At 41.3% G+C, this 12,276-nt stretch overlaps 1 protein-coding gene across 2 annotated transcripts in view; it reads right to left on the bottom strand.

Annotated features, from left to right (window-relative positions):
• Positions 1-5,745: 5,745 nt before the first annotated feature.
• pex7 (peroxisomal biogenesis factor 7) overlaps positions 5,746-12,276 on the bottom strand; it is a 66,846-nt gene continuing 60,315 nt past the window's right edge. The window contains exon 13 of one of the 2 annotated variants that reach the window (XM_084377587.1): positions 5,746-6,989. In XM_084377587.1, the coding sequence (XP_084233713.1) occupies positions 6,906-6,989 (84 nt within the window). In that variant the 3' untranslated portion in view covers positions 5,746-6,905. The remainder of the gene's footprint in view (positions 6,990-12,276) is intronic. The other variant, XM_084377588.1, reaches the window with a different exon arrangement.

Below are 12,276 nucleotides of genomic sequence, written 5' to 3'. Positions count from 1 at the left end.
GGTTATATTTGGATATAGATTTGCTGTTCAGGCTGAATGTTTTATATTTCCTCACGTTCATCAAGTCAAACTTGGTTTGTGCCAAATTTATTCACGTCAGTTGACTGTGCTGCAGGTGGCAACGATAAAACCCCCAAAAATAAAAATGCTGCTGTCAGATGTTAGTTCTTCACTGTGGAAGCTCCAGAACAGCTACTAAATGGACCTGTTGTGAGAGTGTTTTCTAAAATATTAAATAATAATCAAAGGTCCAATTTGTAGTATTCACAGCTCGTCAAATACTGACGCTTTGAGATGGCCGACCTTCAATCCCAAGGCGTCAGTATTAACGAGCTGGGGATAGTCTGTGGCCAGAAGTATGTGGACGCCTGAACATTGCAGCCATATTGTGATCAGAATCTGCTTCAGCCCAGAAACATGGCCCTGAACACAAACGTCAACGCCTGGCGGCCTAGAGGTAATAAACTCCAGGCCTTAAACTGGTGACACAGAGTTAATCAGTCTTACTTGGCCTGAAGCATCTGCATCCAGCCCAGCCTCCAGGATATAATGCTAGCAGTTAAGGTTTCTGCAAACCACAGATACATCCAAGGATGACATTTGTACCAAATGTGGCATATCAAGTTCATATTAAATGATTATCTGCCATCTGTCACATCAGGAGCTGGAGGGGGAGACGGTGGTGTTATTACAGCCAACAAGGTGCCAAACTGGATAATTTTAAGGACACCTGGAGACATTTCCAGCTGTTTTTATGGCGACAAAACCGGCTATTTTCCATCAGAAGTCGGGCCATCTCCATCTGCGATCGTTGTGACGTGGTATTTTTAATCCAAACCACGATGTTCTCCTAACCCTAACCAAGTGGTTTTTGTGCCTGAACCTAACCAGAGCATAAGCACAGCGTTGTGACAAGAGAGAAATAGAAAATTCAATCTAAAACAAACATAAAGTTGCAACATAAAGAAACGTTCTTCTGACCTATCTAGGGTTTTTCAGAAACGTGCTTAGCTAACATTTATTCTGGTGATCGGGTTGTTGCATCGCATCTGCATTCACGTACTTGCGTGGACAATGTTTCTTGACTTATTGGCCAAGTTTGTAGTCGAATACAAATAATTTGGCACTTTTTTTTTCTCAGTGTACAAATAGAAGAAAAGAAAGGACAGTGTGATTATTTACACTAGTAAGTAAGGAAGTAAGTGGAAAATATAGTTGTATGTATACAATTTATATTAAAATGTATATAAAAAGGACCAATGATAAACAATATATGTAAAAAGTATCAACATGCAAATGTTCTGTTAGTTGTAAACAACACAAATAGTGCAAATAAATCTAAATTTCAATTAATATTGAATGTATACACATGGAGTGGATGATTGTATACAGTTTGTAATGTACATGCATGCAGTATTTGCATGTAAAAAAAATGGTGCATATCATTTATAAGAAAATATATGATGGATAAATAAGGTGCGTTCATGTAGCGTTGGAATTATCGGAAAAATGTTTTTCCAAACTCATGTATTGTATAGTCTCTAATTCCTGAAACAGCTGTCAACGACTTGCTCAAACGCTCTGAGCAACATATCCCAAAACTACTCCTTCTTGGGGTCCATGCTGCTCCCACATTCAGACGTGATGCACATGAACACACCGAAGTCAGAAGAACGACTTTCCAACCCGAGGAGCACGTGAATGCAGCAAAACTCTCGGTCAGCATTCCAGTTCATCCTAAAGGTGTTGGATGGCTCCAGGCTGGGGACTCCAGGGATGAAGAGCTGGACTCGATTCCTCAATCTGGGACAACCATTCCCAGAGTACTGTCATGTTAAAACAGGAAAGAAGCAAACACCCCAACTGCTGATACACAATCTGAAGAAGAGTTCAAACCTACAGATTCACCTTCACAGAAAATGTAAAACAGTAAACAAATGAATTAAAACACCTGCAGCTTTTCTCTGTGAGTAAAGTGTTTGGTTGTTTGCCATCGTGTCAGAGAACATGGTCTCCTTTTTTAATGTCTAAGTCTCTTTCCTCCTTATCAGAAACAGAGACATCACCATCACTCATAACAGGCGTGGAAATGGCTTGGACAATATTTTAATTGAAATACTTCATCAGAAAATCAGCTTCCAGGCCACGAGGGAGGAAGATCCGCCCTTATCGAGCACAGACCATTAGCTTCCAATTAACACGCGGAGACACAAGAGGACTTACAAACGTGAGGAGATTAAGACCGAGCCGAGGATTTAGAGCGACTCTGCTCTGCTGGGAGGGGAAAAAAAATGAATGTATGCATCTATTATTCCACAAACTATAGGTAATATAGATTAGGCTGAGTAATTTAACTTTAAACACAGAGTGGAACAGGCCTGAAGCCATTTTAATATGGATTTCCACATTGATACGTTGCACACAATCATGGTGAATGAATGCGAAAACAGCCAGGGAGCAGAGTTTTATCAAGGTTTCAATTTGTTACTTTCACCATTTTCGAGGCAAACGCGTTTATTTGATAATGAAAATAACTAAATTATAAAAATTATAAACTAGGTAAAGTAATGATTCATTTTCCCATTTCACGTCAGATGACAGCGTGAACACACCTCTGTTCTGTGTCTCTGCTGCCTGCAGCGATTATCTAATTAGTTCAGAGAAGAGACTCAATGAACATTTTAATGACCATTTTAAAAAATGCTCTGTGTTTTAATATGCATGTGATGAAGTAATTAACAGACAACAGTTAAAAAGGCAAGATGAGTGTGTGGTCGTTTGATGGTCATGTCTTCAGAGGAGTCGTGTGATGAAGCACTCGGTCTATAAATATGAAACATGACGTGAAGTTTCAACATCCATGTTGGTGACTGTGGCTCCATAAATCTTCATATCAGACTTTAAAAAACGGGGTTTTCTTTTCATGGTGTTATGCAGCCTTATTTCTGCCAAATGCACTCACCAGTCAATTTTAATTATGACAAAACTTAGATTTAAAACTTAGATTTCAAGAAACAGGAAACACATCAGGTAGAGATAAGGAGTCACAATGCACCATTGGAAGTGTTGATTGGGAAACCATTTGGATCAGCCTGAACTATTCTGATCATAAACTGACAACATTTAAAAATGTATACATAGAATCTGAGGTTGGAAATATTTTTGCTAATTTTGTTACAACTTTTGACTTTTCCTCTCTACATCTGAACACAAATATCTGAACTTGATCCTCCTTGCGTTTTTCAAAACAGGCTTGTTACTTTAGTTTGATGCATTTGAGGGGAATTATGGATTATTTTTATTTTCCATCATCGCACGCCGCCTTCCCAACATCACAAGACTGATTTCAAACTATCAGTGCACATCACGCACGGCAGACGTAGCGCGATGACACAAAGACGTAAGAAGACAGAAACAGACAGAGGGAGACTGGAATGGGGAGAAAAGGCGTGTTAGTGTCTCGTATCTGCAGAGACCCTGCAGCCCTCTGCCTGGATTTTCTTATTTTCTCACTTTGTTGCTGCTCGGACGCTTTACCAACACAAAATGTGGCTATTTGGCGTCCTGGGAATGAGACTCAACAGTCAACTGTCTTTGTGGTGCGTTTAGGAACAGCTGGGACAAATCCTACTGATTCTACCTTTAACTTTAATAGTCTTTGAATTCTATTAATATGACGTGAGCTTCAGTTAGCTTTGACCAGAAATGGCCGCTAGAAATGTCCTTCAGAGGGAGACTTTTTACTTTGATTCTCTGAGTACATTTCAGAGCCTGTACTTTATTACTTTTACTGGAGTAAAGAAGTTGAATCAGTACGATCTTTTTTTACACAAATCTTTAATGAAACTTGCTCTCCTCTGATACCTTCTCACATTACTGTATGTTTGTACTGAGAGTATCCAGCAATTGCACATTTTGGGAAACATCTCCTTTCTTCTAGCTCTCATTGACAAATTCTTACTATTGAAAGACGTTTCCTCCCAGCAACAATGGATCTTATTTGCTGGTTTGACAGCTGCAGATTCTCGTGTCCAGAATCATAAGCTTGATGTTTTGCAGACAGTTTGGAGTGGAGTCATTTTCTGTAAGAGAGTGAAGGAGGAGAAGAGAGGGACGAATACAGTGGGGGAGAAGATGGGTATTAAGATTACAGGGGGGTGGGAAGGAAGGAAAGGAAGGAAAATGAGAGGATGAAACAAACAGGAGAAAAATTAAAACAAAGGAAAAAAGACTGGGAAGAAAATGAAATGAGGAAAGAATGAGAAGGGAAAGGAAATGATTAGGGAGGAAAATGGCAATGGAAAAGAAAGGAAGGATGGCAAAGGAAATGAAAGGAAATAGAGGGAAAGGTATGGGAAGGGTAAGGGGAAAAGTGGCAAGAAAGGGAGGGGAAAAAAGGAAAGGGAAGGAAAGGAAAGAGAGGGGGAGGAAAGGAAAGGAGAGCAAGGAAAGGGAAAGGAAAGCAAACTAAAGGAAAGGAAAAATGGGGAGGCCAGGAAATGAAAGGGAAGGAAAGGAAAGGAAAGGAAAGGAAGGAGAGGGGGAGGAAAGGAAATTAAATGGATGGGAAAGGATGGGAAAGCAACGGGAAAAGAACAAGAAGGGGGGACGAAAGGGGAAGGAAAGAAAGAAAGAAAGAGGTGAAAGGAGTTGGGGGTGGAAAGAAAAGAAGAGAATGACGTCCAAAACAGGTTGATATCTTGTCCGTCGGGCCAGGCCAGGACCTGGACGTCCATTGACAGCCAGAATTGGTCGATAAATGACGTTGAGAAAAGACGTCCAGTCAGGCCATAACCTAGACATCCACTGACATCCAGAATTAGTTGAGAATAGACGTTCATGCTGGCTATGATCTGGACGTCCACTGACAGCCAGAATTAGTCGATAAACGATATATAAACGTCTATAAAACGTCCAGAAAAGAGGTATAAAAAACTTTTATTCTGGCTCCCCGGAGGACGTCTTTTAGCCGTCTTGGATGTCCATACATGACGTCTAAAAGACGTGATCTAGACCACTTTTTGCTCACTGGTGTGGACATGAGATAAAAGTGGACATGAGATAAAAGCTAAAATGAAGAAAAAAAAACAGTGAGGAAGTGAACAAGTGGAGGAGAGGAGGAGGAGGAGGAGGAGGAGGAGAACCGCAGAGAATTTGACTTCATGCTGTTTTGTTCCCAGTGGAAGCAGCCGGGTTCTCCCTGCAGAGAGGAACAACCCTTCATGCATCATCAGCAGGAGAGCTGTGATTGGCTGCGGGGCAGAGAGGAACCCTTCACGCATCATCAGCAGGAGAGCTGTGACTGGCTGCGGCCAGGACGAGTGGGGGAGACACAGATTCATCATCATCGTCATCATGATCATCATCATCGTGAGTGATAGTTACAGCCTGTCACATTCCCTTCGATCATCATCGTACAACTAGGCTCTCAGAGGGGGGTGGACAAAATAATAGAAACACCTGAGGCTCATAATTGATTACTGGTTTGATTTTGTTCATATGGAGGCTGTAGTCTGCATTTTGTATATGTTTTATATTCACCAAATCACTGTGAAATATGAAAGACTTACACAGAGATCTAAGTGTTTATCCTCTTTCAGCTCCTGGTTTTGATTTTATGCCACGTTTATTGCATGGTTGGTAGTATACCTAAAGGCAGAGACATAAGAAGATTTAGTGAGAGAAATGTGTGCTTTTGACTCGGAGCTGATAAGCTGATATGAATACACAGTAAGAGCATCTCTCTCGATGATATTTGCATCTTTATTGAAGGCACTGCACACAGATCATCTACGCTGATGCCATTTCAGAGGTGAAATTAGTCACAGTTGACATTTTTTTTATCTCCATATTAACAGAATATCACTGAGACAAAGAAGGAGCAGATAATGACATGGATGTTATGGAATTAAAGTCAACACGACTTATTAATCAAGACTGGAACATGTAAGACACTCATAAAATGTCATAACATACTCAAAGTACAAGAGTACTGAAATGCACTTCTTCAAATTAAATTAAAATGAAAAATCATGCTTTATACAAAAAAAAAAAAAAAACGTATTTCATGTTTCACATTTTGAGGACAGAGCAGTTGTTTCCTAATTGAGGACAGAATATATTTTAGATGCTTTGGCACATCGTCAAAAAAGGATGGAGAACTTGTGAAACGTCTGTCAGGAAAATATTAAAATATGATAAGGCTTGATGAAAACTCAGCGTTTCATACGTATCAACATTTCTACAATACAGCACCTCTGTTCATGAGCTGACTTTCATGTCCAAGGTGGCGCCAAAGCTAGGTGGGATGGCTTCCAAGCCAGAGACCACTGTTCAGGACAGCGTTTCAACCACTGGATATTTAAAGACATAATATGTTACATTTCTGCATTAACATTTCAAAAACATTTTGTTTGTGTAGTGAAAATCTGGGGGGACATCGATCCATACTTCAAGGTGAAACAACATATTTGATAGCCCATTAGCTAACGTTAGCATTCAACCACTTCCTAGCTAACATTACCGTTGGATTACATCCAGTGTTTTAGGCTTAAAAAAATGTGTTGAAGTTGAGCGGTGATATTAAATATGTTGTTTTGCCTCGAAATTTGGCCACAAATCTTCACTTTCCATTTCCATCTTTTCGGACGCTGATCAATCAGGAAGTGGTGAAATGATAACAATTCGTCGGATTCCCTACATTTAAACAAGATTCATTCTGGAACGCATCAGTACAACATTTGAGCTTCTCACCCTCCCAAGTTCACGTGCTGGGGTAAATAAAAGTATCCACAAACAGACAGGCAGACAATGTTTGGGAAGCCACAATGAAAGGAACTTAATATCCTCAGAAATAAAGCACTTCTTGTCTATTGTGTGTGTGTGTGTGTGTGTGTGTGTGTGTTCTACGGCGCTGTTCTGTGTGTTCCAGCTGACAGACAGGCAGGTGTGTAGATCTTCACCGTCTCATCCCAGGAACAGTCCACCACCTGCACGCAACACAACACAACACACACTGTTAGAGACGAGAATTGAGGGGGTTAAGTGCATTGCTCAAGAGCGCTTCACCAACAGTAGTAGCTCATTGGGTCCAATCTAGAATTTAAACAACCTCCAACCACAGATTCCACAAGAGGTTTGAAAACACTGATGAGTCTTTTTACTTTATCTACTGTGACGAGCATTTAGCCTCTGGGGCAAACAGCCAATGTTTCGGGTTTTTGGTACAGCCAGTGGGTATTATTATTATTATTTTTTTTTTTACCGTTTTCTGTGATTATCCACAATGAAAATCTGCAGAATTCAGCGGAATGTTTCTCTTTGTGTAAAGTGATGGATAATATTCATTTTTAAGATAACAAAGATTGTTTTTGAGCAAAAAATCTACAAACATAAACATTAAAACAACTTTAAATGCAGGTTGAAATTAACATTTAGTACTTAGTTCCTCATTAGTAAATTGAATTTTTGTCATTGTCATTGGAGAGGGAGCAACAATTGTCACACTGGGCCGCAAACTTAAATCTTATTGCTAACTGTATGTTCATGTTCTGAGTTTTCCAAGCAGCGACTCTACTTGCTTAGAACAGAACAATTTTCGTCTTCAAGGTAACAAATGACCTCCTTTTAGCAACCAGCAGGGGGGAGAGCACAATTTTAATTTTTTTAGCTCAAAGTGCAGCGACACTGATGTGCGATCCAGCGGCCAATGCAGCGTCTCCAAATATATGTCTGTGTGAGACGACTTTTTGGCTGATCTCTATAAACAGATACCTGCAGATGAAAGCGGATCTTTTTAAACAGCTAATAAAAAAACTAAATTGTTGTCAGACGACAACGGGTTCCAGGTCGCCTTCTGGCCAACGTGTTGCGCCTCTCTTGCTCTCACACTGACTGTTTACCTGCATGCAACCAAAGCTTGCTCAAAATTGAACCCTCAATTATACCCACACTACAAACAGGCTAAAAAAACAAAGAGCTTCTGAAACCAAAATCCTGTCCCTTATCATAATCATACGCACATACACATGACACGCTGTATTTGTATGGTGGGAAGAAAAACAGGGATTATATCTGAAACAAATCTTTCATGGTTTGTGCACAAGCATATTAACTACGTCAATGAGAGACCATATGTCTAACGGTGTGCGGTGTACTGATGGGCTGGTGGAGATAACAGAATCCAGTGAAAGCTTCTTTATGAACATATGCACTGAATGTTCTTTACTGTTAGAGAACACTGAAGTGTGCTGACAGGAGGTGGATGGAAACACACACACAAGGAGGCACATTATATATGTCAGCACTCTGTTCTCCTGTGCAATCACATGGAGCTCAGCTGAAACAAGCTAAACTCCTCTGTGCTCTCTGCGTCTGTGCTGCAGGTGAAGTGTGGACACTCAGCGAGGACAGACGGAGAGACAAGACGTAGAGCTCTCCGCCTCCTCTGGCGCACACTTACATCAAAGTGTTCCACCTAAATTACTTTCCATTATCAGGTCTGGGACAAAGGCATTAGTCTTTACCTTCTCTTTCCTCCTTTTTGTTCTTCTTTCCTTCTCTTTCCAGGAGTGACCACAAAAGCAGAGGACACACTCTACGGCCGTGACTACATAGACATCCTTATTTAGTCTAATTCAGCCTCTTGCTTTCATCATTCACCACTAATCTACGTGTCCCTTCTCAAAGTAAAGAATGCAGATCCACTGGAACCTTTAAGAAGAAAAAACGTTAAGTCCAATCAGAGCGATGGAGGGTATTCATCTTGGCAGGACTGTATTAAAAAGGATTGGTATTATTATTCCACATTTTATCTCCGTTCTTATATTTTCTGTCTTTTTACAACTCTGTGCACATTTCTCTTCGAATGCAGGAGTCTGGACTGATTTTACGTTGGTAATTGCCCGAAGAGAACATTCAGTCCACATAATGTTGAAGCTTTTCTCTCAATCAAGGCATGTTTTTACCTCTAATTGCTGAGCATAATGGTTCCCCACCAGCTTCACAGTGCACACGCATGAAGACGAGGGTTTGCGTACATGTTCACGAATCAGCTGTTTTGGTTCAAAAACAGTGTTAGAAAACACAAATAAGCTGATAAGAGCTCAAAAATGAGAGGCGAGCGTACAAGCACAAAAAATGTAACGAAACATACTGAAACTTTACTTTGAGTATTATTGTGATTATACTGAAAAAATACAGAAACACCTCTCAGCTAGTTTTAATTTAATTATCAAAAATTGTGAAATCAAAAGTTGGCTCCAAAAACATAGGGGGAGGCATGTGACCAGAGTAACTGACAACTGCTGCTCTTTGCTAGATATCCTTGGCTGTAGCTAGCAAGCATTAGCTAATTAGCTCATAGAGTTTGCCTTGACCAGGAATCATTGGTGTAGTCATGGTGGGTAACAGGGCTCAGCTGAACAGCAGCCTGCAGAGTGAACATGGCTGAACACAGTCTCTGAGAGCGACGGGCGGAGGTCAGTTCGAGGACAGTAAAGAGGTGATTTACAGCGGCTCTGACCAGGACTATGTCTCTAGGGACACAAAGACATGGCAGGCAGGGACCGGAGAGGCATGAAGCAACAGAGGAGAGAGAGCAGAGACATACGAAAGAGATGGACCACATAAGTCATTTTGGATAGAGAAATCCATAACGCCAGAGGTGGCGGTTGCATGATACATATCCCGCCCCTTCCCTCCAAAAGCCAATCGTAGCAGCCAAACCGAGAAAGATCTCAGCCGATCGTGTTGTCGCACTGACAGGAGCGAGATTCACAGCAGTTTCAACCACTTTGGGTTTGGCGTTGCAGCTCTCTGTATTGAATCTTCAAAGGAGTTGGTGTTGTGAAACCGTGCGCATGCTCAGTAGAAGTGTAACTTGTACATGCAGTTTTTATGTTTTTAAGTTCTGGCGCTCTCCCCATTCATTTAGATAGGGACCTGGTTTTGTTCCCCTGAAATAGCTGCCCGGGGGTGTTGCCAAGATGGCTGCCGAGTAGCAAGACGTCCAGGGAAGGACAAACCAGGACTGTTTTGGTGAGTTTTACATCATTCATGTCCAGTTTGAATTTTATGATGAGTTAATAAGACGAGGCAAATAAGTTCGTCTTAGTTCAGTAAAAGAGAGAAACTTGAATTCAGACGCTGTACGAAAAATAGGTGTTAAATTATTTCCTCTCTTGAGATTTTGTGAGTTTATTTTGTTCATTTATTAGACTAAAAGCCACACTTCCCACTGCATTGCATCCCCCAGTCATCGGGCTGTCAGACCTATTACCTCTCGAGGTACAAAGTGGTATTTGTTGTTTACACTGCTAACACATGACTGTGCATCCAGACACGAGGGGAACCAGATCATCAAGTTCACAGATGACACCACAGTGGAGGAATCAATGTACAGAGAAGAAGAAAAAAGAAAATAATCTGGTGCTCAATGCGGACAAAACAAAGGAGATGATTATCGACTTCTGGAGGTCACAGCCTGAGCACGCTCCTCTCATCATCAGTGGCCGCACAGGGGAGAGAGTGGAGACCATCAAGTTCCTCTGAGTGCAGATCTCACAGGACCTAAGCTGGAATAAGAACACCTCAGGTATGACGAAACGGGCCCAGCAGAGACTGTACTTCCTGAAGAAGCTGAAACAAGCCTCTCTCCCCATCAGCATCCTCAGGACCTTCTAAAGTGGTGTGGTGGAGAGCGTTCTGACATATTGTATCTCGACATGGTACTCCAGCTGCAATAGTTAGAGGAGCTGAGAGGGTCATCGGAGTTTCCCTCCCCTCTGTCCACACATTCTTTGAACTGCTCCCGTCAGGAAAACGGTTCCGGAGTCTAAAAGGCCGATCAAACAGACTAATCAACAGCTTCCTTCCACAAGCTGTGAGATTGCTGAACTGCTGATCTGGAGCATGCGCACTACTGCATTTCATGAGCCTTAGTCATAGTTTTAAATTATTATGGTAATATATTGTGTGTATTTATTGTGTTCGTGTCTGGGATCCCGGAGAAACGCAATCTCATTTTTGCTGCACTACTTTTGTGGGTACAGCTTAATGACAATAAAGCTTTGATTGATTGATTGATTGATGGATTGATTATTAGGAGACCGGACGGGCCACGGTTAGCTGGTTAGCATCTCCAATCAATATCACGAACAAAAAACTACAATAAAATAAGCAACAAAACAAAACAGGTCAAGATAAACTCCTGTATCAATAGCAGGCAAAACTCATAATTAAATGTTCTCAGCAAAATTAACCTTTTTACTTTCTAAACTGATTCAGATGTTGCAGTGGAGGAGAACATACAGCTGTGTCCCCACCTCTTTCTCGTTACTCTATAATCAAGCCGAACATGGCTATCAGCTTAATGACATGCGTCAGTGCGGACGTGGCTATCATCTGAATGACACACAGCCTCTCCATCGTCCCTCCTGGCTGCAGAACACACAGCGGCTGATGAGTCTGGCCTCTGCTCACAAGCTTTCAAAGTAAAATACTGGTTCCACTTCACTTTCACCTCGAGGGATATAAAACCACTTTACTGCTCGCGTCCTCACAGGTGTTTGGACTCGCTTTGTGTTTGGTTAAACAGTTAAACAGAACGGGGAGCTGCAGCCTGCTGGTTGGGGATGTGGGATTATAACGACATGACTGACGGTTTGAGCGCACACTGAGAGAAATCTTCGTCTTTACTGTCATTCTGCTGCAGGTCTTTTCCTGCGTCGCTGGTGGCATTTTGGTGAGAAGGTCCTAAAAACTTGCCGGCAGCACAGCCAATCAGAAATAAGCAGTCAGAGGAAATGTATTAAGATGTCAGCGGGGGTTTTGCTATAATTAATTATAATCCATCACAGTGACAGACAGGAATGGTATAAAGTCTGTCACAGCATATTTGTACCTGTCATATTTGTGTCCTGGTGTTATATAAACCAGTTTACTGTTGTGTTTTGTATGTGAGAATTATAAAAAAGCTTCATTCCCACAGCACTACGGGCTGTATCACAAAGACTGTGGTTTATTCATGCTGAGATTACGTTTGTCTATCAGCTGGTTCACAGTTTGTGTTTGCACTCGAGGTATGAACGAGTAAAGAAATGCACCGGGCGGCACAGCAAGGCTACAACCAGTCGCTAAAATGAACAACTGTCACTGTTCAGAGATTATAATATGGAAAAAGAAGCTTGAGGTGGTTTATAGTTACTGAATTCCCAGTGATGTTTACTGTTTATGTGCACGGATACCATTTTGGACAGTAAAGATCATTGTAAACTG

Source organism: Pagrus pagrus (assembly GCF_965226575.1).
Source record: "Pagrus pagrus genome assembly, chromosome: 16".
Classification (NCBI taxonomy): domain Eukaryota; kingdom Metazoa; phylum Chordata; class Actinopteri; order Spariformes; family Sparidae; genus Pagrus; species Pagrus pagrus.
This window is presented reverse-complemented; position numbering and strand designations above follow the sequence as displayed.